The following is a 27,798-nucleotide window of genomic DNA, read 5'->3' on the forward strand; positions in this document are numbered from 1 at the left end:
GATGCTATCATGTCAGGCTCACAGTGGACGCCCAGTAATGGTTCTCATGCAGGTCCTGGGAGCCTCTTTCTTCCCTGTCCCCAGGGCAAAGCCTCCTCTGCGTGACGGACCATCTCCTCGGGAGTGTCAGGAAGCTAGGGAAGGCTCTAGGGGCAAGAGTGGCGTGTTTGGGGGTAGAACTCTCCCTCCCTGCCAACAATTTCGCCTCATAAGGCAACTCCCCAGCCATGTCCCAGCTTGGGGCTTGGAGGTGACATTGGGGGTGATACCTGGCCGGTGTCTGGGACTTGTCCTGATTCCAACGGCGGGGGGCCAGGAGGAGGTTCTGAGGTTGTGGTCGAGATGGCTGGAGCCACGGCAGCACGCGTACTGGAAAGACGTGGGCTCCCTCCAGCCGTCGTCACAGTACATGGACCATTTCCCGGTGGCGTGTGGCCAGGCCACCCACCCTGTGCTGAAGGAGACCTCTAGTGGGTAGTGACGTTTCTCTCTCCTGGGCAGCCCCTTCTCCCACCATCTTTAAAACCGTTAAGCAACCAGGCTCTAGGTGAGACATCACACTGCTCGATAATAGAAGCTTGTGACAAGTGTCCTGACCTTTCTTATCACCATCTATGGATTAAGGAGGAGACATGCTCTCTCTCTCCTTTTTTTTTTTTTTTCTTTGCCTCCCAGAGCAAAAACCATAGGTTTCAGACCCCAGGTCTCTAAGGATTTCTGTCTCGTCCATGTAGGGCAGGGGGTGTCTAGAGAAGGAGGTTCCGCAAAGGAAGTTATCTGGGTTCTTTTCTAGGTCTCTGCTTTGTTTCCAGTTGCCGTGAGAAGGAGGAGGCAGAGGTGTTGAGGAAGAGACCTGGGGGTGTTCTTGACTGTCTAACAGTCAAAGGCAGCCTTTCAGTGAGTGCGTTGGGGAGTAACCGAGCCAGCCCAGAGCTGCTTTCCCAGTGCCCTGGCTGTCTCGGGGCCGACAGGGCTGCAGACGGCATCACCCAGGCTCCTGGAGACTGGAGCGAAGCTCCGGGGGCCTGGGCCGTCCTGTGTTGGGCCCTCCCCTCCAGCGTGGGTGCTGATGGTCCAGGGAGCTCTTGCCCCGCACAGCCTGCGCTGTGGCTGCCACTTGATTCCGGGCCCCGAAAGCAGCTGCTCCCTCAGCTCTGTCCTGGAGGCTCTCATCCATTCTCTTCCTGCCACATTGACTGAATTCGCACGTGGGAGGCTGTGTTCTGGACCGTGACAGCTGGAGCTATCCGTGGGGAAGTGGCGGGGGGTGGGCAGCCCTGGCCCACCAGGTCATTGGGGACAGCGTCAGGGAAAAGAGCAGCCTCCCCTTCCATGGTTTCTCCCCGAAATTATTCTCCCAGGCTCCCTGGTAGTGTTTTCACAAAGGTGGTTGAGTGTCAACTCAGTGGCCCGTCTGTGTCTGGGCCGAGAAGGGGCCCAGGGCTCTGTCCTCCTCTCAGTTAACCGGGCACAGGGACTTGTCTTCTTCCAGCTCCCTGAGCGGGGGTTTGACTCGCTGTTGAGCCTTTCTCTTCTGGATCTGGTTTCTTGCCTCTGTTTCGTAGCTCAGCGGCTGCTTTAGAACTCACTGTGGGAATCCAGACCTGTTTGGCTTATTACTGCCTTTGCTTGGGCCTCAGCACCCCCTCTCTTGGGGGCTCAGTGCTCTCTTCTCCCAAGGACTCAGCGCCCTCCTCTCCCGGAGGCTCAGTGTCTTCCAGCAAGTAGAGACTCACCTTTTCACGAGAGCTGCAGGCGTTACGTATCTCCGCACTATTCAGAATGGGGCTGACTTGTTTGGCATAAGCAGACTTGGTTTTCTGCTGAAAGATGTCGTGAGGTAACAGTTGGATTCCAAGTTGACTTCTAGGTACTAACTCTCTGTTTTTATCTTCTGGCATCACCTGACTCTTTCAGTCTTTTCATGCATTCAGGAAATGCCTCCCAAGTACCTTCTAGGCTGGGGTTTGGGAGGGAGAGGTGGGCCCAGGCTTTAGACGCCATGGTAACTTGCTCTAAGCAGCAGTTCTGGGGTGGTGTTGGGCAGACGAATCATGGCTGCAGAGTGGGTAAGTGCACTCACAGAGGCGCCCCAGCCTCTGTCTTCATTACTCTCCACCAGGTAAACGGTACTTGAGGGATCGGTGGCGGAGAGATTGGCAGCGTCTCCCTCATGCTTGGGTTGGTGTCTGAAGCCCAACAGCCTGTCCTGGTAGAAGGTCCCCCTCCCACCACAGCTGCTCGCATCCCTGGGTCACTCAGACCTGGGCTGGGCCCTTAGAGGGTCCCTGCTCATCTCCTGCCCTAGGGGTTGGGGGGGGGGGGTGTCGTTTCTGAACCCTCATTCTCACGCTCAGACAACCTCCTCTAGATGGCGTGATGCATCTCATCCTGGGTTTTTGGCAAATAAGCTGCGATGATGGTTCACTGGGCTTGGCACACGCTACCAACACGACTTCAGGCCCAGCACCTGTGCTCATTCCCTCACAGGCATTTGGTCGGGAAGAACGTGAAGCCCCCTAAAGGGCATTTGGACCATTACTGCACTTGGGTGGAGGACATGGAGTCCAGCAGGAATAGTACTGACATGAGCTTCTTTGGCTGGCGGGCCTCACTCCCCGCAGTCCTTTCTCCTCCCCCACCCGGGATGTTGGGAGACAGATGCGCGTGGTGAGGTGGGTGTGTGGTGATACCAGTCGGGTCAGGCGGGCAGGGCTAATGGTCACTGATCGCCTCTGTGCACATGGAACGTGCTTGGAGAAGTTCAGCAATGCTCCGGGGCCTCACAGCCGGGCAACATCAGGACACAACACCCCCACACCCCCATGTCAGTGCATGGGGCCCTGGAGTCGGTGGCCCCTCCACTGTCCCTTGCTGTCTCAGGACGCCCCTCCTTTTTTGAGGATGAAGCCCCAGACATCATTCAAGTTGGGAAAATGCGTGTAAAAACCCCCCAACTAAAATGTTCAGAGCCACTTGAGAAACAAAAATCGAACCCTTGAACGTTTCTTCAGTGTACTTCAAGGACGGTAGAAAGTTCCATTCCCACGTAGGGATGGGTTCCCGCTGAGTTGCCATTAACCCCAATTAACTCTTAACCCCTCGAACCTGACAAGGACAGCCTTGCAGTCTGTTCATCTGCTTCCTCTACCACTTGTAACACCCTCCAGGACCAGTCCAGAGAGCTCAGCGGTGCCATCAGCATGGTGCCATCTCCGCCTGAACCAGCCCTGAGCCCTGAGCCTGCCAAGCCCGTGTGCCCTGCAGTCAGCTCCCGCAGATCCTGTGTGCTTAGGGTCGAGCAGGCAGCACATCGCGTGCCAGCTTCCAGCCTTGCTTCGTCACCCCTGCTAACAGAGTTAACAGAGAAATCCGACTCGCCCCAACCCTCGAGCAAGAAGGCTCTACGTGGATCCTCTGGCTTTTATGTTGGAACTCTGGGGGCAGACAGGTGGAGCGAAGAGAAAGCTTCTGATGGCTGCATTCTTGGCTCCTGGAAGCTCCATCTCACAGCACGGTGGGAATCACAAACAAACCCCAAAACCCTGATTTTTAGAGGGAAATAAATAATAAGCGAGCTCTCCGAGAACTTGCCATCTAGTGAGTCACCCGCTTGCTGTCTCGTCAGGTCCCTAGTGGACCTGCTGCTGGTCAGTGGTGCCTCCCTCAGTTCGAGCTTTCTCTCGGGCCTGGAGCAAGGGGACACCACAGAAGCATAGCCTTTGTGCCTCACTGGCCACTGCTGGCTTCACAGCCGTTGGGCCTTGGTTTCCACTGGTGCTGCGCTAGGTCGGGGCAGGGCTGAGAGGACCCACCAGCCTGCCTGGATCAACAGTCAGCTGGCTGTTCTGCCTAGCTTCTAGGATATTCTCTCACTGTCACTTGTTGCAGAGGTAATTGGTTATTCTCTGTCCCATGGAGTTGCTCAGAGGTTCTTAGGACATTTGTCCTGTGTGGTGGCCGTCACTTTAGCACACGGTTCTCTCCTGTCTTCCCTTTCCTCCAAGAGCAGTGTGCCCTTGGTCTCTTCCGTCTTTTCTGAGGGGAGTGAGAGAGACTAGGGGTGTTGTTGCATTTCGTCCAAGTTTAAGTTCCAATTAGAAGCTGTAATCCTCTCCACTCTTCCCAGCAGGAAAAAAGACGACAGCAAACAGGATTTGGGGCTTTAGCTTTGTTTTGTAAAAGAACTGGTAGGTGGCTGGATTGTGACCACTTGGAAACTGTGAATGTACTGTCTCCCAGAGGTAGGCATGGAAAGAGTCGCTCCTTTGAGCACCTGTTTAGGTTCTTGACCTGAGGTTTCTTCTATGACGTCATCCTTTCTGGAGGCCACACAGACTGACAGTGGTCACAGCCCATTGGGATCCAAGCCTTTCCTTGATGAGGGTCCCGGGAGATGCTGCTGATGGCAGGCTGCCAGGTTCCCCAGGCTCTACTCAGATGCACCTTTTCTCCTTGATCGGGGCTGAGTACCATTCCCCCTGAAACCAGTGGGTACACTCGGAGCATGGCGGTTTCCATTTGCTCTTCCTAAGTCAAAGCATGTTGATGTCACCACTATTTGGGGAAGGGTCTTCCCCCTGACACTGTGAACTGCTTTCCTATGTGCCTTTTGCTCTGCCAGCTCAGACACTGCCCGTGCGGGAGGGATGGCAAAGGGTATGAAGCAAGTCAGCCAGACGGGGGTTGCCTCCTCCCCCGCTGCAGGATCATACGTTTCTACCAGGCACTTCCAAATGCCTGCAGATGCTTAGCGAGCATCTCAAGTGGGCCAAGCCTCCCTCGGTGCTGGCGTGAACAAGGATGCCATCACGGGGCTTGCGTTCTGCTGGGGGCACAGAAGGAACCCATGATAAAGGAGCAACTCACAGCCTACAAGAATTCAGTAACATGACAGCAGCCATGGGCTTGGTGGTTCCATCGAGAGCCCCAGGGAGGATTAGAACATTTGGAGAGACTCACCAAGGAGACTGGCACTTGAGCAGGGCTTGGAAGGTGACAGGAAGAAGGAAGGTGGAGAGGGAAGTTCTCTGCCAGCAGGCGAGATCATGAGACTAAAGACCTGAGGGTGAGAATTAGCTCTAAGTGGGAATGTGGGGCAGGGGGGAGGGAACAGCCCAACACTGTGCAGAGTGTGGGAGGGCAGTCAGAGGGGCAGGGGCAGGAGACTTCCGTGCCCCTCCACCGCTTCCTTACTCTCACCAAACCTCCCTCTTCCCTCAGCCCCCTCGTTAATAAAATGAGGCATTGTTGCCTGCGTGGTGACCTCACAGGTGGCCGTGGTCCCTGAGGGTGAGCTCTCTGCAGAGTGCAGGGGGACCTGCAGCCCTGGGCGGGAAGTTACCCTGGGACAGCTGATGGGTGGGGCGGTGAGCAGTCAGCAGCTGGGCAGACAGGGCAGATACGCAGGCTGAAGGCAGGACCAAGAGACGCAGCCTGTCGAGCTGGCGTTGCGTTTGGGATTAGCTCCAAGTTTAAGTTTTGTTTCTCTGACCAGCTAAACTTGCAGAGAGATTTGGAGGCAGGCAGAGAGGTATCAAGCTGCTTTCCTCTTGGGCTCTGGTGTTGACGCACTTACTCCTGCTTCCCCGTTTTGTACAGTTAAACAAAGGACACAACACGTCGCCAGGCCTGGGCTCATTTTGGGTGTGAAACAAGGTTACGTTGCATTGGAGCCTTTCCTCTGAGTGCCGTGGGCTGTGGGGTTAAAACTCACGAGGAGGGAGACAGGTGATGAGCACAGCTCCGCCTCAGGAGGCCTGAGTCGCAAGTTCCTGATGTAAAGATCCATTGTCTTCAGAAGCACAGCGCGTGTTTCTCCCGTTCCGTAGTCGGGCTGGCTGTTCCGACTGCTCCGAACCGCTCCCGACAGGAACTTGGTGGCTCGAGTTACCCATGGAGTCTTCAGTTTCCAGATGCCAGCCAGCTTGTGGGGCGTGAGCATCCGGGCCTCCACAAAGCCTGTCCTGTCCAGTGTCTCTCCACTGACCCCGAGGAGTGGATTTCCTTCCTGCCTCCGGCGAACAGAGGCCTGGGAGGTAGATTAGGACTGTCTTTATTCCCCTGCCCTTGGATTCCTTTCTGGCAGAGGCTGGAGAAATGTGGCTCGTCCCTGCCAGCCCCGTCCTCCAGGCGTACGCAAAACTCGGCTCAGTCCTCCTGTGGGGGCACCGTGCCGAGCACTGTTGGGGGGGTCACGGCAGAGTCCAGTGAGGGCAATCCTAAGACAACAGCTGGGTGAAGGAGCAGGCTTTTGAGTGGGGCTTCACAGATGGCAGGCCTGTCCCGCAGAAAGGAGGGACGAGCTTGCCGAGCAAAGGCCCAGTGGCAGGAGGCACTGAGCACGCAGGGACGCACACAGCCCAGGGCTGCGAGACTGCAGGCGCTGGGCTGGCATCTCAGAACCGAGGTTGAGCGAGGTGGCTGGAACCAGACCATGGGGCCACTGGCCTTTGTCCTCTCTGAAGTGACAAGCCACTGAGGATTAATGAGCAGATATGGTTGGGGCTGAGTGTGGGGAGACGACACTGGCTCTGGGCCCAGGACAGAGAGGACAGACAAGGATTGAGACAGATTCTGAGAGGGCAGTCCTGAGCTCTCCCCAGCCCCCCTGCCTACCTGATGCCTCTCACTTTAGATATTATTTCCTCCAGAACCCCCACCATGTCCTCACCCCAGTCCCACCCAGGCAGGCTAGGAGCCCTTGCCCTACGTTCCCTTTCCGGTCCAGGCTGTGAGAAATACATGTCTGTGGTTTTAAGCCACCAAGTTAGATCCTCTACACCAGCACAGGAAGTGAGGAAGGAATCTGAGATTGTTGGACATTTGGAACCAGAGCAACTGGAGGTGGGCTGCACTCTTAACCTACACAGGGACGCCGGGGGAGAAGCCGCTGCATTGTCTGTAGACCCCATGTTAAACCTGGAGTGCTGCGGGGACACTGTACCAGCCGTGTCCCTGGGGACGGGAGCTGCCGTGTGTCCATGAAGTCTGGCAAAGTTGCCGTGGGGCCCTTGGTGCACGTCTAAACTCACTGACCGAAGGAGAAAGAGCGACACAAGTGGCCCCATTTGCACCTTCCCAGGTCTGTCTCAGGCCTCATGCCCAGTGATCTGTTTGAGGATTTTGTTAGAAAGCAAAGAATTGCTTTTTTCTTTAAGAAACGCGTTTGGCTGCAGTGGTTGGTGTCGTGCCTCCCCTTAGGAGAAGTATCAGGGGAGTCCTTGAACAGAGACTTGAGTTTGAACTGATCAATGGCATTTGGGGCTTGGAAAATTGCTCAGGAGCCAGCTAATTTATAATGTCACACCGGCTAGACGAGAAGACCCGAGAGGATAGGCTGTCTCTCGGCTTTCTGTTTCTTCTTTTTGAAAAAGAAAAAGGAAAACAGAAGGTGCCACGCTTGGCTGTTCAGCATTCAGAGATGAACAGCTCTGTCCAGGCTAGACCATCGGGACCCTGGGGCCGTGTCTTCTCCTGCACCCCGTTCCTCCCCAAAGACCTTGCAGCCACCAAGGCATGGCAGCACATGACACAGCTCCATGTCCTCTGTCCTTTCCCAGCCCAGACGCCTGTCCCTGCAGTAGCCGCGTCTGGCTCTACCTAATTTGCAGAGGACACCTGTTCCGTAATTAGCCCCAGCTTGTGCTGTGTATCTGTCTGGGTGCCCTCTGATGCGTGAGCCAGCGGCCCTGTGCAAGGGCTGCTGTGTGGCAGTCTGCGTGTTTCCTGTACTAAGTGGCCCTGCGCCCTCCCAAGTGAGGTGGTCCGTCTGGGGTCCTGAGCATTAAAAGCAAAAGAAACTACGTCCCAGCTGCCGTCCAGCTGTGGATGTCACTGCTGTGGACCAAATGAGCTTTCCAAAAGAGCCTTTCACCGCCTCTTCCCACTTCGAGGATAGACCCGCTGTCCCTAGGACTGGACACGAGAGTGCCAGGTGGGGGCGGACCCTTGTCTGAGCGCCTGTTGACTCTCAGCCCCGTCAGTCAGCTGGCACTGCACATGGACTTCTGACTCTGCACTCTTGAGATGTGTCCATGTGCTTGGGCTTAGTAAATAGAGGGACACTATAGGGGACTGGGATCCCATGCGGCGGTTTTATAAAATGGGCCTCCTGTGTAATAGCATGTTGGTAAACATCTGCCGAGGAGGAGGAAGATGGATTTGGCATCCGAGAGGACTCCTGGAGGAAGGGACCTGTGCAGCTGGCAGAAGCAGAATTCCCTGCCTGCAATTGGGGCTGATTCTGCTCTCCCCATTTGTACATAGTGGAACTTCCTGAAAACCAGTCTTTAGGCTTCAGCGATGAGGTCTGACCTCCCACATGAGCCACCCCCAAGGAGATTTCCAGTGCCCACAGCTCGAGTACCCTGCTTTCCTGCACCGCAGGTCAGAGGTGAAACACCTCGCCACCTGGCCTCCGGGCGCATCGGGAGTCCGGTTTGGATCAGGCCATGGTTATTTGGAAACTTGTGGCCAGTTGGCTTTGTACGTATCCTTCCACATGACATCTCCCTCTCCCATCCTTCAGAAGAGAAATCCATCGGTGGAAAGTTTCCCTGAAATAGTAATTTTCCTAAACAACTTGCTGATGGCGCTCCATACAGACCTGATGGCATTCGGTGACTGCACCTTCCTGTGTCCCCAGCCCTTCTCCCTGGGCCTGAGGGGAACCAGGCTGCCGTGAGTCCCTGTCCTCTAGCCTGATGGAGACGCTTCTCTACTCCCTCTGCTAAGCGGAAGCAGAGCTGGTCCTTGGCCCCCAGCAGAAAGCTGTTTCCAGAAGTCTCCCAGCCCTCGTGACTGCCAGAAGGCTTTATCCACCCCAGCTAATTAGAGCCTTTTCCTTAAGCAGCGCTTTAGTCTTTCTTTCGTGTCATTCAGTCTCACACTGATAATGGACTTGGATAAGAGGTCACAGCTTCTCCCACATCCTGCTCTCCTTGTGACGGGGGCGGGGAAGGGACAGGCTCAGCTCCCCCTTCTGCTGAGCTCCCGCAGGCGAGCTGGCTGGGGACTGGCTGCCAGGCCCAGCAGCTGGGATGTATTCACCCAGAGCCCGACACCCCAAAGTGGGCCCCACACCCCACATTCGGGCTTCCCAGCGTCTGCCGCATCTCTGGTGAGTGTCATTAGCATGAACGTGATAAAATGGCCCAGTGTAAATGCTAATAAGGCTGATGCCTCTGCTGCTTCCGAGTGGCAGATTGGAAATGGTGCCATCATCCTAACTCCAACCAGCAGCTCTTAATTCCTCTGCTTCCTGAGCACCTAATTCGGCATGAAGATCCTCGCCTCCCCTCAGCCCGTCTCCACTGTGCCACGTTCACCCATTTTCTTTTGCAAAGAGGGTTCAGATCTCCCACAGACCAGTTTTCTAAGACAGGCTTTGAATTCTCTTTTTTTTTTTTTTTTTTTTTAAGTAAACACTCTCCCCTGTTCTCCAAAAAGGAAGAGAACTGAGGTGCCCGCAGGCAGCCACTCCTCTCGCTGGACTCCCATCCCCTCCGCAGATTTCTCCACACCCACTTTCCCTGGATGTGCTACTTGTCTCCTTGGTCTGGGGTGTTTCTCTGAGGGATTTGCCCTGGAAGCCGCTGGCTCTGGTTCTCCAAGGTTCCTCTTCTCTTGAAGTTAAAAACATTGCTGATTAATGACATCCTGACATCCTGATTGATCCTTTCCTCTGAACCCTGCAGAACCGTGTCCCCTCCACTGCCGTGCATTGTCACGGCCCCCACGGCCCCTCCTCCCCGTGTCCTTTCTTTCCAGTAAGCCCTGAGGTGCTGCGTGCCTGGTGCTTCAGATCCTGTCTTCCTGCCCTTTTGTACCTAATCTGTGCTGTTCCCAGCTCAGTGCCCGGCTGTGAATCTTTAGTCAGTGTTTGCTAAGCAGAAGTGACTAGGCGATGGTGGCCCCAGGGTGTCGCCTGGACTAGCCTGGAAAGGAGTCTCAGGACAGTAAGTGTGAGGGACGGCAGAGAAGCATGGCTCTGGATTTCTGTTGTACCCATGACACTGGAAACTCGCAGGTGATGCTATCTGACCCCAGGGGGCCTCCGCCGGGCCAGGTGCATACCTGGGTTAGGACCAGCCTGGCCCAGAGGTTGCGTGAACGGTGTGCTGCATGCGGCCAGGCCTGTGCGCCCCTCTCACTCTTGTTTTTGTTACTCAGGCTGTCTTTACTCTCCTCCTGGGACCCTTCACCTTCTTTGACGTCCAGAAAACCAAGTACCTGCAGATCCTGACCTCCCTGATGCGATGGATCGGTGAGTCTGACAAACTTCTTGCGTCTCCGCCCTTTCTCCCCTGGTCCCCTCCTTAACCTTTCCTGCGACAGCCGTGCAGGCGCACAGGCGTAGCTGGGACGTGGTGGAGGTTTGCGTGGGCTCCCGAGGGCAAGGCGGAGGCAGGTGTGCTGCTTGCCTTTTCACTGGTGGGGACATTTTAGTACTGAAAATTGATGTCATTTTGAGGTTACATAGTGTGGACAGGGCTTGAGGTAGCCCCAGGACCGCCGACTCTGGAGCCAGCCTTTTTCACATGCCCATGCTGGGTCCCCACCACCCCACAGACTCTGGGATCAGGTTCTGCCCCCTCAGGCACGAGAGCAGTGCCACTCCGCGTTCTCACGGGTGCACTATGCCACACAGCCATAAAACCAGCCGGCCGTGGCAGCCACCGCCACATCCCTGGCTGCGGTGCCTTCTGACTGACTGACACCCCTCTGAGCAAGAGTGTGGCTGTCCTGGGGGGCAGTTTGGGGGTCTCTCCCTTTAGATCAGGTATGCAGTAGGGAGCTTGTTCATTCTGCCACACCATCCTGCTAGCCACCCGGAGGGGTTGGGCTGCTGACCCACCTGGACCCAGGACAGGCGGTGTGGGGTCCCTGCCACCCCATCAGCTGGCATGTGCTCTGGGATCGGTTTCACGCTTGTTTTGGTCTGGTGCCGTTGTGGGTGGGGCTCCCCCTTCCTGACCCCCTTCCCCAGCTTCCCTTCCCACTGCGTCCGCCCCTCGTCAGGACTCGGGTGTACATCGCTCCTCATTACATGCAGGCACTCAGCACTAGATCATGACAAACTCAGACAGTGTCCGAGCCAAATGACTGCCGGCAATTCTGGCACCTCTGGTCCCCCGGAACCTCCCTCTTGGGATTGCAAGATCCCCGGTAAGGAGCCAGCACCTCACGGGAGCCCTGGCATCTTCAGTTGGAAGGGACGCGGCGATCATCCCAGGCTGTGCAGCGAGCCACCAGGAGCTCATCACCAGACAAGGGTCCCCTGTGCTCTGTGGGGACCGTTTGTCAGTGCTGGGAAGCTCTGCTTCGGCTTGAGCCAGACCCACCCGCCTGTAACTTCTTCCCACTCTTGGGCCTTCCTTTCAAGGAAACGAGAGCAGGACTGTTTCTGGAGTGTGAGCTTTGGGTCCTTTATAACCTGAGGAGCCTGTCCATCACCACCCAGTCAGGATGAGGGGGCAGGGTTCCTTATCTACCCCGTGCAGTGGGTCTGCTCCTGTTGTCACCCAAATTTCGCTCACAAGCTCAAAAGCCCTAGGTTACGTTAACATGACCCCCTGGGAAAATGAGGCCTCACTGCTGCTTAGAACGCGAGGATCACACTAGCTCCGCGGGCGCGATGTTGGGATGGAGCCTCCTTAGGCACCAGGCGGGCTTGTGTCCAAAAGTCGGGATCCGCAGGGATCAGAACCAGGCCCTCCCCCTTGTGAGGCCGCTTATCGGAAGTATTTGAACACCCTCGTGACCTTCAGAAGGCGTTTTCTCAGTAAAGCAGTGGAGAAAAATGTTCTTCCTCCTCGCTTCTCTCGCCCCCTGTGCTGTTGGGTCCCAAAGTCCTGGGAGCCTGGCCCCTGCCCGCTGGGGATTGGCTGTCCTTGACCTCCTGCACCAGCAGTGGGGAGGGCAGGAGCAGGGTGGGAGAGGTGGAGGCAAGGCCATGCTGCCACCAGTGTGATAGATTCCCGTGTCAGCCCACGAGGGGATCATGACAGTTAATGGCTTCCATACACCCCGGTGCATTTAGCGTGACGGAGTCCTCTGTCTGGTGAGCAAGACATTCATTAAAAGGGAGAAGATCATAAGAGGGAGAGGAGGATACTGACAGAATCGAGGTCCGCCCCGCTCCCACCCTCAGAGGAGGCGCTGAGCGTCCCTGTGCCCCGGGGGCCTCAAAGGCACCTGGGAACAGCCCCTGCTCCCTTTCCATCTTGCTGTTGGAGTCCTCTCCTCCCCAGAACCGGCTGTTGGCTTTGGACAATTGACTGTTCTTCCTCAGGGCACGGGCCTCCGGCCCCTGGTGACCCCATTCTGCTTCACTTTCTCCCAGCCAGAGCCCCTCCCACAGGGCAGTGAGGTGGCTACCATGAGCCCAGGGGCTGAAAAGCCCCTGGGTCTCCCCCCTGAGACTCTGGCCCCCTCCCCCAGGCACCCCCTACAGTGCGGCACAGCGAGGTGGCAGTGGCCTTGAGACATTCTTGGCTGCAGAGGGAGAGACCAGCCCGTGAAGGTCATGCACCCTTGCGTTTGGATGGTGACATTGTTGTCTTGACACCTTGTCTCTGCAAGTCATTTGCGTCTGTCCTCCCTTTGATCCAATAGATAACCAGGTGGCAGTAGCCTCTCCCGAGCCTCCCCTCCAGCGTGCTCCTTGGGTGACATCACAGGCCGGCGTTTTTCTCCTGCGCTTGAAAAGTAAACCTCTCACCTGAGACAAAATCACCCAGTCAAGTAAACTGGAATGTCGTCCAGCCTGGGTGGGGGGAGGGGCCAGTCCCAGCGTGGGGCACTGCAGCCACCTGGGCATTTTTCCTTGTAGAGCTGGCGGAAGACAGCAGCACAGCATCAGGAGGGGGAAGGGGACAGACATCGAGGAATCTGGGAGCCGCCAAGCACCCCAACCAGGCCACCCGGTAGTGGGAGGGACCGAGGTCTGCCCACTGGAGGTTGACAGGCCGTCTGAGGGGGTCTCTCCTCTGGCCTGAGCATATTCCAGGTGATTTTTCTAGAACTCCTCCAAAGGCAGTGAGCACCAAAGCCCTGTTTGTCCTCGCAAGTCTGCACCCTGTTGTCAGTTTGCAGCGAACTCCCTTTTCACGTTGCCTTTGAAAAGCTGCTTTGCAGCCGTGTCCCCGTGACCGTCCCTGCTTCCCCACACTCCGCCCTCTTCCCTCTTTCCTCCTTGGTCCGAGAGAGCTGAGTGGGGAGCACGGGTGGCGATAAGCTGGCTTGGGTTTTAGGAAGACAAAAGGGAAGAGAGAGCACCAAAGGGACCGAAAATCATGTAAATAAATGTGCTGAGCCAGAAACTTCCCTGAGCTTAGTGAGGAATTGGTTCTGCCATCTGCTGAAACGAGCCTGAGGAGGCTGTCAGGATCCTGCCCCGAGTGGCCCACCTGGAGGAGGCGCCGAGAAGCCTTGAGGCTGGCTCCTCAGCGCCGCCCGGGCTTGCTCAGGGCCCTCCTCCAGGCGTTAGCGCCAGCAGCCCCTCGTGATGCCAGGCGGGCTGGAGAGGGTTGCATGGTCTCTGCAAATAGCCACTCGTCCAGGAAAATGTCAGAACATGTAAGACAAGTGCCAGTGTGGATTCATTTCTTTTGTTCCCCAAATAAGTTCTGGGAAGACCAGGCCAGTCAATTTGGGAGACCAGATTCCACATGTCTCTGATTCACATGTGCACGATAGTCCGGGGCCTGCAATTGTTCAGGCCTTAGACAACTTCCTGACCGGCCCGGTTCCATCCAGCCTCTCACCCCTGATCAGCTGCAGCCTCCGGAGTAGACAGCTTGGGCTCTGGCCTGGGTGCCCCTCCTGCCGGCCACTCCCACGGCACCTCCTCCCTTTGTTCGCTTCCGGGGTGGGACCGTGTGCACTCCTGATGTGTAGGACAGGCCAAGCCTGCCTTAGCCAGGGTCCTTGTTTGGCAGCAGCAAAGGCAGCACTTCCTTCCTGGACCAGCTGTGAAGAGAAATTGGGGTCGTGTGCAAGCTGTTAGCACAGTGCTGGCAGCGGCTCAGCAGTCGTGTGCCTCCCTGCCGTCGTCGTCTCTGTCAGTCATCACGTGCCTAGAGCAGCCTCAGAGTGAGCCTCCCCTGGGGAGGCCATGAGATCAGGGCCCCCCAGAAAGAACTGTGGCACTGAGTGTCCCCAGTGAGATCTTGAAGCATCACCGGTCAGCTGTGTACAGCCTCCCCTCTGCCCCACCCCAGCACTGGTCCCAGACGCATACCCGGCAGGGAGCCCTCCTGCACCCCAACAAGCCTCCACCCCCACCACCTTCAAGGAAGCTTGAGCTGAAGAAAAGGAGAAGCAGGCCCACCTCACAGGGAAGCCAGGGGCTTCATCTGGCGCTTCTAGTGCTCTCACTGTCAGCAGTCAGCAGACCAGGGACCCTTAGAGACATGACCAGAAGTCCCACTCCTTGTGTCCCCAGGCCCAGCAGCTGTGGCTTCAGAGCCCAAGCCCCAAGCCACTAAGACGATGACAGTAGACTGTTCCCCCCTGGGCCACCCGGGAGGGAGCATCATTACTTCACTCCCATTGTTACCAGCTCCCCCTGCCCCCCATAAATGCCAGCAGGCGCCTCCCAGTTGGGGACATGAACAGCTGGCTCAGCTCAGGACACCCCATTTGGCATTATTAAAAAACTGATTCTTTCTAATAAAGGCTGCTCTGGAGCGCAGCAGCCCTCCTTGGTCTGGGTCTGGGACCCACAGGGCCACCTTCCCTCTGATTGTGTATTCAGAGCACTGTTACCGTCTCGGTGTTCCGCTCAAAGTGGGTCAGGCGCCGTCCTCTGAGCGAGCATCCGTGGATAAACTTGAGTGAGCCTGCCTGCCTCAAGAAGTTTCTTGGCCCTGCTCTCGCCACCCGCCCCCGACAGGTGCCCCAGATTTGTCTTCCAGACCGAGCCAAGGGGAGACATGGGACTGGGTGGTGGTGGCCCAAGTGGCAGAAGGTCCCCAGGAGGAGACCATCACCTGGGAGGGAACATAAGGGCTCTCTGGTTTTACTTGTCCCCAGAATTATCTGCACTGCTTGGCTGACTCCCCTGCAGAGCCATGACTGATCTCAGCGGAGCGTCTCCTGGTAGGACTGCTCTGATCTGTCACCACCAGCAGCCAGGGGTCCCCTTGGTCTGGGCCATCTGTTCACGTCCTGTTGCTCAGCACGCCAGCTCGGTGTATGCATTCCTTCACAGCCACTCACTGCTGTCCCTTTAGTCAACGAGTGCTTCTCAGAGGGCCAGAAAGGGCCCCCACACCTCCAAAAATGAAGGTACCCCTCGGCCCCTAAGCAGCCAGCCAGCCCTGTGCCCCAAGCCCTCGCTCTCTCTAGGCCACCATCCAGGGCTCTCCTGGAACCTTAAGTGTCCAGCGTTCCCTAGTTATACAGCCAGTGGAAGGAGTCCAGGAAAACCTTTATGTGTTTCGTTTTGGTCTTAATTTTATTCTTCATTTTCTGAAAGTTCTCTCTGCAAATGCAGAGGTCAGTTTAAAGGAGAGGAACCTGGGGTTTCTGTCTTAAGGCTCTTAGGGTAGAGTGGACACTTAATGAAAGATTGCCAGCCACGTGCCACCAGATCACCCCTTTCCTTCGCAGCAGGTCTGACCTCAGAGCTCAACTGGGCCCTGAGCAAAGGCCTTTGCTCTTTTGGCCGCACCTCTTCTCTGCGCAGCCTTTGTGGTCAGCAGCTCTGCTCTGCGTGTGGCTGAGACGTGCGCTGACCTGGCCGTCAGCAAGGACTCCTGCTCCACCTGGGAGGCAGGTGGGCCAGCTGCCTGGACCGCGCACGGGGAGGGAGAATAAGGCTCCAGTAGCTGGTGGTCAGCGGGCTGAGGTGTCTGATGGGTACAGCTGTGTCTCTACACAGAGCTGGGCTTCCCACGGGCCAGGGTAACATCAGCCTCGGGGCACGGTCAGGCAGCCACCTTCGTCTGCAGAGCTGGCGTAGCCCATAGCAGCCCCGGAGAGCAGGAATTTACGTTCAGACAAGGGAATCCAAGTGCCCCTATCACGGGACTCCCCACTCGCTCGCCTCCCTGCTTGCTCTCTGATCCAGCTTAGGCTTCCATAACGGAACACCACAGGCTGGGCGGCTTCAACAACAGAAGTTTGTTTTCTCCCAGTTCCGGAGGCTGGAAGCCCAACATCAAGGTGCTAGCGGTGTTGGTTTCTGGTGTAAGCTCTCTTGCTTGCTTGTAGGCGGACGGCACCTTCTCACCTGTCCTCACGCGGCCTCTCTTCTGTGCGTGCAGAGACCGAGCGCTCTGGCGTCGATTCCTCCTCTCATAAAAACACAGCCCTGTCAGATCAGGGCCATATTTCACTTTTCTTACCTCCTTGTAGGCCCCGTCTCCAGGTACAGTCACCCTGGGCATCAGGGCTTCAACATAAGAATTGTGGGGGAGACAGTTCATAACAAGAGGACAGCCTTTAGGAAAGGTGACAGCGCCCAAGTTTATGTTTCCAATCTCTGGGAAGAAGATTAGTTGGCCAGCAGCCAGAGGTCCCTCGGCTCCGCTTTCCCAGCAATTGCAAACTGGCTCTGACAGCTTACGATGAAAAATGGAGACCCTCCCCGGGCAGCCCCCCTTACCGTGCTTTGAGGGTGTGGTAGGTTGAAGGATGAAGATGCCAGAACTCTTGATTTCTTACTTAAGACTTAATAGCTTCAGAGACTCAAATGCCTGCCCTTTATCCACAACCTCCTCCCCCAGCGCACTTGCAAAGGGGAAGGCTCCGCTCTGAGTCCTTTGGGATAAATAATTTAACCACGGAGTAGAACGTCAGTCCTGTAACAATTATTTAAACACCCTTCTCTTCTACGTCTATGAGATGAAGAGGAGGAGGACAGAGCTGGAATCCTCCAGAAACCACGGGGATGACCCAACCTGGGAAGGTAGTCAGATTGGCTTTAAGTTCCCTCCCTTCCGCAGAAACCCCCATGATTCTTTGGTGAGTTATTATTACAGGCCAGACCAGCAATCACAGAAAGTCTTACTGGCCTGAGATAAAGCTCTGACCCAGGGCCAAGATGCTTCCGGAGGCAAACTCATCTGTGTAGGGAGTATCTGATTGTTCCCGAAGGGAACGCCTCCCAGCCAGAGACGAGTGTGCCCTATCTTTCCGGACGTGAAAGGCCTGTGCTCAGTTGGGGAGGTAATGACTGGGGGAGGACGAAACGACTCGAGCCACGAAGAAACCTAAACAAAATTCTCTTTCCATGTCGTTCAGCCCCATAAAGAGAGAGTACTCACCCAGAATCCCCCCAGGTGACACAGTGACAGGGACAGCTGGGCCTTGTGTGACCTTAGGTGGAGCAAGAAGAGGGTTGCTCTGGTTCACAGAGTAGGTGTTAGCAGCCTGTCTGGGGTCTCCTCACCCCTCCCCACCCCACCCCGACCCCAGTGCGCTAGATTAGCTGGTGCCTGGGCCCCAGCAGCTCAGAGCAGGGCTGTCCTGGGAAGGGTCGTGTCTGCGGCTCCAGTTGGCCTGGCAAGGTGAGGGCTCTAGTGTGATCCCAATATCCTCCTGGGAGCGGAAGGAGGTAGATGAGAATCGGGCATTGACAGGGTTTCCTGCTTGCCTGGGCCCTGGGCCCTCAGGAGAGGGAACAAGGTTTCTGCAATGATTCAAGTGATTTACACGTTTCTGAGCCACTGCTGTGGGCAGACTCTGCCTGAGTGCTTCGCTGTGCCATCTTATCCATCCTCTCAGCGTCCCGTGATCATCTGCCCCGAGATCACACAGCTAAGTGGCAGAATCAGGAGGTGAACCCAGTGTCACTGAAAACTGGAGCTTGTTCAGAAAAAAGCAGCAGCCTCCCTCCCGCTGGCTGTTTCCTGGGCTGAGCTTCCACTCACACCCCCGCCCGCCCGTGGCTCTTGTGAGCCTGCCCTCCCTGTTTACAGTTGGTCCTATTATTTAAGGGACAATGGCCCAGTCACCTGTTCCTGCTTTTAGGGCCAAGAAGCTGCTTGGTTTTTAGTGGTTCTCAGCTCAGGTTGGTGTTACCCCATCAGCTCCTCCCAGCTCTCCTGAATGGGGCGGGGGGGCAAGCTCTGATGACCCAGCCTAGGGAGAGACATACCCATGGCCCAGCGCCCATGGAAGGCAGTGCAGTGGTGAGGGATGAGGCTAGTGGAGCGCGAGTGCCCGAGCTGGGAATGGGCAGACATAGCCATTCCTCAGCCTGGTGTGTGGATTGTCTGCTTGGAGAAGAGAGCGCCCGCCCTCCCGACAGCTGCCATGATGGGTGGCTCTGCCATGCATGTGTCACAGCCAGAGCCACTTATTTGGCTCGGACAACAGCAAGGTGTTTGGGAGCAGCCCAGGCTGGGGCCTACCACAGCCTCGGGGCATCTGGGGCCAGTTTCAGAGGTTAAAGTTGAAGGGACAGCTCCCCGGGAGGCAGCCCTTTCAAGACAGGGCCCGATGCAGCAGGGATGCAGCAGGGCGCTTGTGGGAAGGGTCGGGGGCTGTGGGCGCAGACCCTACGGTGCCGCTGGGAGGAGTCTGTGGCTTTACCGCCGGCTCTTAGAGTCCTGGTTCCGCGTATTTGTGCACTCCTTGCCTTAGTGGGCATGTGACCCCTCCTCCTCCACAGCAGCTGTACTACTTACTCTTCCAGCACCTGCCAAGGAGACAAGTGGCGCTGGGGTCAGAGCCTCAGGAGGCCTCGGCCGTTGGGCAGAGCCGTCCAGGGTTCCAGGAGCTCAGTTCTAGCTCCAGCCTTTATCAAGATGTCCCTGGGACTCAGTGACCCAGGACCACAGGCCACTCACAAAGGACCCCCAGGCCTAGCCAGTGCCTCCCCTCTTTAAGGCAGGCCACCCTGGGAGTCACAGCCCAGGGGGACTCGGAGCCTATTTGTCCTGCAGCTTTTCAAGGACTAGTACATATAACACCTTGGCCCTCGGCTGTCAGTGTCTCAGTGCTGATACTGGCGTGAACCACTGACCTTTCCACAGCCCGTCCTGGCACTCATTGACTGGACGTGCCTCAGCTGGATGGACGGGAGCTATCCAGGTCCTGAGGGCGGTGTCCTCAGATGGCCGGGTCACTCTTGGTGTAAATTTTACTTGTCACCTAACCTCCTCAGACAGGGACGGGAGATGTCTTCTCTAAGCTGTCGGCTCAGGGCTCAGGATTTGTACTGAGATGAGGATTTGCCTTCCGCTCCCCTCTCTCCCTCCTGAGGAGTCGGATGTTTGGGAGAGTGGGGAGCAGGCGGGGGCTCATGGGGACCCGATATGGTGAGGCCGGCTTACAGACTCAGCAGCTTTCAGAACAAGTCTGAAAGCAGCGCAGCTCTTCAGGCCAAGTTAGTCACGGGCTGGCTGGCGCCTGGAGGCTGAGTGCGTCCCCCGGGGCCTGCATCACGCTCCTCCTCCTGCACCGAGAGGAAGTGTGGCAGCCACAGGCTTGCAGAGTGGGACAGCCTGACGGGTCTTTCCACATTGGGTTCTGACAGCTGATTCCCCTCTGTGACCCCCGGTGGTCTTCTGCCCCCGGGCTTGGACGCCTCCCATGACAGGTCTCACCATCTACTCCAGCAGCTAATGTGACTATTAACCAGTTCTTTGTACGTTGTTATAATTTGTCTCCTCTAACTCCCACCCGTTAGTCCCGCCGGACTGTAACTCCTGAAGGAGAGGGTCTGTATCTGTTTACTCAGCACTACCCCCGATCCCAGAATAGTGCTGGCCCACAGCGGGCACTCGGTACACCTTTGTTGAATGAGTGAATGAATGAATGAATGAATGAGTGGTCCCAGTTGAGTCGATAAGTCACACAAAACAAGTGCAGTTGTTTTTACAGGGCCTGTTACTTCAGATGTGAAAAGAGAAGTCTCTTGTCCTGCCTCATCACCTTGTAGCTGCACCTTCCAAGGCCCGACAGCCACTCATGTAACATGTCAGGCCCTCGCCTCCTTCCCCACCCCCCACCCCCAGAATCCTCCCGCAGAAACTCATGACTTCTGCTGTGGAATGCCGGTGGATGTGGACTGTGACCCTCAGCCGTCACATGGGTTCTCTGAGCATGGCCTGTGAGGGTGAGACAAGCTGAGGCCAACCCTGCCTTCGGAGAACTGCAGGCCCTGGTCATAAGCTGTCAGGGCGCGCTCAGCGCTCTGTCCACCTTGGCATCGTCCCGCCTGCCACACACCCTCAGCCAGGTGGGTGATGCCGGGCTCCCTGGGCGGCAGGGGCTGCGCTCAGAGCCCTGCCCCTCCCACCTATGTCTGTCGCTCACAGCCTAGCATCCTTATTTCATCTTGATTTATCATCAGACCTAGTGAGTTTTGGGAGCAGCTATCTCCCAGGGACCAGACAAACAATCTAAAAGATGGCTGCTCTTCTAGCAGCCAGAGGAGTGACGGGCCAGGGCAAAGGAGTGTGGTCTCAAGGGCAGGGGCCAGGCAGCAGTGGGGAGTTAGTCCTCCTGCTATGGTCCCAGGACCGCTCAAGGCGAGGGCTGCCCACGCCTGGCCCTCCTGGTTCCTTCCCTTCCCTTTTCTCTCTGTCTCTCCATCGCGACATGGTGTTTAGGATAGCCCTGGTTTGTTTTGAACTTGCCAGCGTGGAGACCAGCTCAGAACATTTTGCTTTCCCTCTCCACTCCAGAGAACAGCCAGTGCCCGCCCTGCATCCTAGCAGTGGTTGGGGGGAACCAAAGGGCCTCTGGCTCATGTTTTCCCTGCCTATTTCGAGGTTAGTGAAGGCTTATTGGGGAGCTGCAACCCATGAAGCAGCCACTTTTTAATGCTCCTGGAATTGCCTCCCAAGAGCCTCTGGCATCATAATTCCCGGACTTCCAGCCCTTGAAGTTAGACCTGGTTTTTGGAAATAAGCCTGTTGTTTCTGGAAATAGATTTGTTTGATTAAAGAGAACAACATTGTGACTAATCTAGGTAATAGTATTATACGGTAAAACTAATTACAGCTAGAAGAAGATTGTAAGATACATTTTCTTATCACCCATAGTGGACCCCTAGTATAGGTGTACCGTTCTTGGGGTGCGGGGAGAGGAACGCATGCATGCTTTAAAAAACCAGTCTCACATCTTTAGAAAGCTGCTTCGTAAACTGGTTTATTTACAATAAGCAGAGCCCCCACTCAGGGCTGACCAGACAGCTCACAAGCCAGTTTCATCCTGCATTTCTTACAACCTCGTGGAGATTCAGGGCTGTGAGCTGGAGAGGGCAGTGAGGCACTCACACCCCAACAGCCAATTTCTTCCTGGCTTCTCACTTGCTCACTGCACCCAGGGCCCTGAGGTCAAGGCCAACAGACACCTAGAGGATTCCTCCACTCTCTGCATTCAGGGTCCGGGCCAGCCTTGGCCCAGGCCAGGAGTGGCACCAGGTCATGAGGTGACAGCCCAAGATGGTAGAGGCACAGCAGGATTTGCATCTTGCCTTGCAGCAGCTGTCCCCTGTGCCCTGACCCCGGTGCCCTGCCCGTGGTGATGGAACTGTCCGCTGTAGCCTCTTGAATAGCTAATCACCAGGCAGCGCCAGGGCCCCTGGGTTCCCACTGTGGCCACACCACCCGCTCAGCTCTGCTTCCTAACCCTTTCTGGCACGGGGGACTCCACCACCACCCCATCCAGCCTTTCCCCTGGGTCCCCTCTCCCTCAGTGCTTGCGCCAGCACACTTCCTGTGCTGCTGTTCTTCCACAGACATCTCTGCCCTGCACACCCCCCTGTACCCAACCCCAGAAATCTGACGAGCCAGACTGCCGGGGTCCTGAGTCATCCTGAGGATGCAGGAAAGCCCCACGAGGTGTCCTGTCACACATCCCTCCACCCCCCTAGAGGGTTAAGCCAGAGGCAGCTCCTGGGAGGAACTGGGGCGCCACTTTCCCCCTTGACTGGCAAGATTTGTGATGTCCCTGGGGCATTGCGAATCGTGAGGCTCTGGGAGTCGGGAATAGCAGGGACTAGGGCGGCCGAGAGTCAGAAACAGATCATCTTCTTTATTGGCAATCTTCACAGGCCTGTTTCCTCGCCCCCTCTGTCCCCGGCAGGGTCAGGCAGCTCTGATTCAAAGTAATAGATGATATTGCCGCTGAGCCCACTTCCAAGTATCTTTGTGGGAAGATGGTCTGGTCTCCTTGAGTCTCAGGAGAAGGGAGCCAGGGTGTGTGATGTGGCCTGAAGGCGACAGTGAGGGGACCCCCAGTCTCCCACCCAAGGAGGAGCCCTGGGCATCTGAGGGCCAGCTGGCACCTGGCCTCTTCCAGCCCACTGCTCCTTTCCTCTCTCGCCTGTGGCACTCACCAAGAAATGGCAAGTGGCACCGTGGGCTTGGCCTGAGGGATTGGGGCGTAGGCTAGAGGGGCTTTCGGCTTTGGTCTGAATAGAGAATAGTGGTTTGCGAACCCCGAAATTGGAAACAGGGACCCTGTGTGCTGAATGGCTAATGGTGGCAGTTCTGGGTAATCTGGATCGCAGATGAGACTCAGAGAGAGCTGGATGTAGAAGTACATCTGTCTTCAGGGAGCCTACGTTCTGGAACAGCAGCCTGTGAGCCTGGCCCAGGTGTAAGACCCAGAGGAGGGCCGCTGTAAAAGACTGGAAGCCAGCCTGGAGCCGTTTGCTCTGAACAGATAGTGTCACAGGTCCCCTTCCCCTTCTGCAAGCAAACCCACGTCAGAGTCACTTTTCTGTCCGCTGCCTGTGCCACCAGGCCCAGGAGAACAGAGCCATGTGTGCCGTTTGCCTCCCCAGCCTGGTCTTCAGTGCCGTTTCTTCCTCCAGTGACCGTGTGTACCCTGCTGTCTGATGTAAGGCCTGGGTGCCCTCCCCTGCTCAGGGCTGCCAGCACGCTCCCATTTCCCCTCAGATGCCCTTGGCCCAGGAGGACACCTCCTCCCAAATGCTCGGGGCCTCTTACCCCTCAGGCCCCCAGATCCCAGACAGGTTTTATAAACCAAGGGTGGGAACGCAAACACCACTTTGTCCCTGTGCCTGATCCTGCCAGGAAGCTGGCAGAGGTCCTGAGAGAGCCCCTGGGGGCCGATGAGGGAGCTGGGTTGTCCCTGGCCAGGACTGTGTGCTCCTCCGAGAAGGGGAGCCACCCTCCTACCACGCTCAGGGTCTCCCCTCGAGACGTTCCCTTATCTACTGTGGGGGCGGGGGCAGGGGTGAGGGAGGGTTTAAGGGGGACATGAAGAGGAAATGAACGGGACACGTACCAGGTCAGGACCCACTGCTGACCTGCCCCCGAGCGTGGCCCTCAGGGCCACATGAATTTAGGATTCCTGCTCACGGGGCTCCGGCCCCGTCCTCGGCAGGCTCTTTCCTCCCGCCCTGGCTGACGCCCCTCTCGTTTCCAGCTTTCGCCGTCATGATTGTGCTGGCCCTGGTCCGCATCGGGCGCGGGCACGGGGAGGGGCACCCGCCCCTGGCCGACTTCTCCGGGCTCCGGAACCTGTTCGGGGTGTGTGTGTACTCCTTCATGTGCCAGCACTCCCTGCCCTCCCTCGTCACGCCCATCTCCTCCAAGCGCCACGTCACACGCCTGGTCTTCCTGGACTACGTGCTGATCCTGGCCTTCTACGGCCTGCTGTCCTTCACCGCCATCTTCTGCTTCCGCGGGGACCGCCTCCTGGACATGTACACCCTCAACTTCGCGCGCTGCGACGTGGTGGGCGTGGCCGCCGTCCGCTACTTCCTGGGCCTGTTCCCTGTCTTCACCATCAGCACCAACTTCCCCATCATCGCCGTGACCCTGCGTAACAACTGGAAGACCCTCTTCCACCGCGAGGGGGGCACGTACCCCTGGGTGGTGGACCGAGTGGTGTTTCCCGCCATCACCCTGGTGCCCCCAGTGCTGGTAGCCTTTTGCACGCACGACCTGGAGTCCCTGGTGGGCATCACGGGCGCCTATGCGGGCACCGGCATCCAGTACGTCATCCCCGCCTTCCTGGTATACCACTGCCGCAAGGACACCCAGCTGGCCTTCGGCCACGGGACCGTCAACAAGCACAGGTCCCCTTTCCGCCACACCTTCTGGGTGGGCTTTGTGCTGCTCTGGGCCTTCTCCTGCTTCTTCTTCGTCACCGCCAACATCGTCCTCAGCGAGACCAAGCTCTGATGGCGGGACATGTCTGCTGACAAGGGGGGTAGGGGCCCCAGCCTGGCCCCGCTCAGCCCTCCGCGCCTGCAGAGCCAAAATCTAGTTGCCTCCCAGGTCTTCGTGAGGCAGGCATGACCCGGGCTCTGGGAATGGACCCTGCACATCTCTACCTGGGGATCCTCTGCCCGTCCCAGCTTCCCCGCAGCCTGCACCTCACCTCACTTGCCAGGGCCACCCCAGCTGAGCCGCACAACTGGGCACGCCACTGCTCCCAATTCCAGGACTGGTTACTGGAATCGACCCCCTGCTTTACACACACGCCCCACCCCCCACCACCACCAGGGGTGGGCTCCTCTCCCTGCACGGTGGTAACGCAGTGCTGGCACTGCCACTATTTATATCAGATGCCATGTCCCCCGCCTCCCTCCCAGCCCCCTCTCCTGTCCTGGCTTGGGAAATGTCCACAAGAAGCTGCCGCCTTCTCAGGATGAATCCCAGAGCCTACCCTCCTCCCCACCAGGCCTGCCAGTGATGGGCAGGGCCCACCTTCTCTCCAGGCGTGGCGTCGCCAAGTGTCACTCCTAGGGGAGGTCCTGGCCAGCGTGATGACCAGAGCAGGAGGTGCTAATTGGTACCAAGGTCCCCCACCCAGAGCTGGGAGGGCCCTGGTCTGGGCACCAGCTCCTGTTCCAGGCTCCTGAGCCCAGATGACTCAGGAGCAGCCCTTCAACGGGGCACACAGCAGCTCGTGCACTGGTTTAAAGCCCGGAGCTTGTGACCCCTGAAAGAGATCCTCTGCTCTGCTGACTGTCCCACCGGGGCTCCTGGGGTGTCCTGCAGTGCGGAGCGCAGTGTATAAGGGCCACCACAAGGGAGCTGCCCCCACCCTCCACCGTAGTGACTTGGGAGAGCCCTGGGCATGTGGCAGTGAGTGGGCTTGGTGGTTCCCACCCTGTAAGAGGTCAGACCTGCTCCCTGTCCCTGCTGCAACACTACAAGTGGCTCCCTTTCGAGCCAGGCTGTGGGTGCTCGGTGTTCACACACTCCATGTCCCTTGGGCACCGTGTGGTAAGACAGGACACCGGCCAGCATTCCCATGGAAGGAGGGTTGGGTTCCCATCACCTCGCCAGCTCTTCAGTGGTCCCCGCCCCATCACAATCATGCATGTACCTGCGGGGCAGCCTCCCTCGGGAACAGCTGACCGATGCACCCTGCATTTTCTATGTGCCTTCCGCTTCAGGACCTGGGGTTCCTTCCTGAACCTGGCTGCCCCCAGCCCTGGGCCTGGTCCCACCTGTCCTAGAGCCCAGAGCAGCTTGGCCGGGAGCTGCCTCTCTGGGGTGGGGTCCCAGGCCCCTGCCCCTCTTTTGATTTCAGTGTGCCTTGCTCAGCCCTCTTTAGGGAACCTCTGTAGCCCTCCGCATTGCACCAGCTTTGTACTTGAATAGAGCAACAGCACTGGGCCTCCTGGGGCCCACGGTGATCTCTGGAGGGCAGAGAGGTACGTGGGATTTTCAGGAACATGGGGAGTCCACAGGCAACACTACCCCCCACCTTTGGCCCCCAGCAGCCCCAGCCTGTGAGAACTCCGTATCATAATTGGCGGTGATCTGCTTTCTCTGTTGCCACACATTCTCAGTTCTCACAGCTTGCACCCATGTATCATCATTTTCCATTCACCTGAAAGATCGATACCCCTTTCCAACCTTCCATTGTAGCTTCTTTCCAAGAGGCCCCACCACAAGGTGCATGCAGCAGGGAAGGCCCTGGGGTGGCCAGGCCCCCTGTGGCTCAGGCCCTTCCTGGAGCTGTCCCTGCTGTTTGCTGAAAACCCAAAACATTTGTACTTACCCTTCTCCAATTTCCTTTTTGCTTAAGGACAAATGAAATTAAATCATCCTGTTGCCCCAGGCTCCAAACCAAATTTTGAACATGAATTTATTAGCATCATAAAGCCCAAGTTGATTTATGTGACAATCTGGAGCCACAGCAGTGGAGTCTGGTGGCTGCTTGCCCCTCTTAGCTGGGCAGCCCCAGTCCTGAAGGGAATTGACCTGAGGTGACGACAGCGCTGATGGCAAGCCGGGCACTGTCTGAGTTTCTTTGCTGCTCTATGTTCACCTGCTGTCTGTCCCAATGGAGGTCAGATGGGGTCACCTCTCTCCTGCTGAGAGCCAGGCGGAGAGGACATATCCCTAATGGTGCTCACTCACTGTGCATCAAGCACATTGGGCTGTGTTTACATCAGCTCGGGGAGTGGTCAGTTGGGTCCTGGTTTTTGTCTGACAGAGGGACCCCAGGGGGTTGGTGGTGGGAGGGCAGAAGGGGATGCCAGCCTAGGTACAAGTGTCACTGTGGAGGAGAACGAAAACTCAGCAGCCTCCCCCCGACGTCGTCTGCCCAGACTGGCCCCAGGGGCAGGCCGGGTCAAGGTGGAGCCAGCGTTCTCTGCCTTGTTCCCTGCCAAAGCACTGGAGCCTCGTGCCAGCAGCTCCTGTCTGTTCCCTCACCTGAGGCCAGAGAGGCAGCCACGGGCTTCTGGATGGGGCAGATGGCAGGTGACAGGCTGGGAGGCACTGCTGAGTAGGGGAAGGTGGGCCGTGGGCATCTCGCCCTGCTCTTAGCCACACAGCTGTTCCTGACACACAGGAGCTGGGAGCAGCCTTGGCAACAGGCTGAGGTTAAAGTCACAGAGGTGGGAGGGCAGGCGCTGCCCCACCTCACGGGAAACCAGCCCCCCGGCAGGGGAAGAACCTGGCAGTGCCAGGCCCTCGGGATGCAATACCATGGGCAAGCGGAAGGCTGACACCACGCCTGTCCGATTCCTGAGCAGGGCTGATGCCTGGCCCTGCTACGCTAATGGCCACTGAAAAGCCCGCTCTTCCGAGACTGAGATCCAGGGCTGCGGGAGGGAGCTGTGCTATCTCATCCCTTCTCTCCAACGCCTGGGCTCATGCTGTTGATTGAAGAAAGGGAGAAGTAACATCTGTTGAGTGCCTGGTACTTTCCACGTGGACTTCAGTGGCATAATTTAGGAATCAAGAGTGTGGACCTAGAATTCAGACCTGCCCTTTGCAGGCCGAGAACCTCCACGCTCTCCTGTCATTTGTGACATGAGATAATAGTACCTGTATTGCTGACAGGTTGTGGGAACTAAACTAGTGAGCTTAGTGCCTGGCACAAAAGTGCTCAATAAAGCTGTGCTGATGCCGGCTCCCTTGTCACATGCCAGCCATAACCGCCCTGGTAGCCATGAACCCCCAGACTCGCTGAAGACCTCTGGTTTGGGTACCCAGGTGCCTAATTGGCTTCATCGCCTCCCAGTTAGTCAAGTGTCTTCTCGCAGCAACTGCTTGCTACAGTTCAGAAATGGGAAATTGGCCTGAATTCTTCAGGATCTAGAGGGCTTTGGGAGGGAGTGGTCTCATTCCCCAACCTCCCCCCTCCCCCCCAGGAAATTTAAGGACAGCTGTCCCCTTTTAAAGAGCCAGACGGAAACCAGGGCTTCTGACCAAGGGTATCATGTTCGCCCTTTTCTAAGCTCTGCATCTCCTCCAGCACACATCTGGCTCCCAGGAAGAAAGTGGTGTGGACCATGAGCTACTCAGTAAAGACAGGCGAGGCAAGAGCGACAGCGGCAGGAGGGAGCAAGGTGAGATAGTAAAGAAGGTCCTACTCCTGAGACTAGTGACA

At 57.1% G+C, this 27,798-nt stretch overlaps 1 protein-coding gene across 2 annotated transcripts in view; it reads left to right on the forward strand.

The window, feature by feature from the left end:
• Positions 1 to 27,319, forward strand: part of TMEM104 (transmembrane protein 104) — a 55,720-nt gene extending 28,401 nt beyond the window's left edge. Inside the window, exons 9-10 of one of the 2 annotated variants that reach the window (XM_019745605.2) lie at positions 10,174 to 10,267; positions 23,362 to 27,319. In XM_019745605.2, the coding sequence (XP_019601164.2) occupies positions 10,174 to 10,267; positions 23,362 to 24,122 (855 nt within the window). In that variant the 3' untranslated portion in view covers positions 24,123 to 27,319. The remainder of the gene's footprint in view (positions 1 to 10,173; positions 10,268 to 23,361) is intronic. The other variant, XM_019745606.2, reaches the window with a different exon arrangement.
• The last annotated feature ends 479 nt before the right edge of the window (positions 27,320 to 27,798 follow it).

Source organism: Rhinolophus sinicus, linkage group LG15 (genome assembly GCF_036562045.2).
Source record: "Rhinolophus sinicus isolate RSC01 linkage group LG15, ASM3656204v1, whole genome shotgun sequence".
NCBI classification, from domain to species: domain Eukaryota; kingdom Metazoa; phylum Chordata; class Mammalia; order Chiroptera; family Rhinolophidae; genus Rhinolophus; species Rhinolophus sinicus.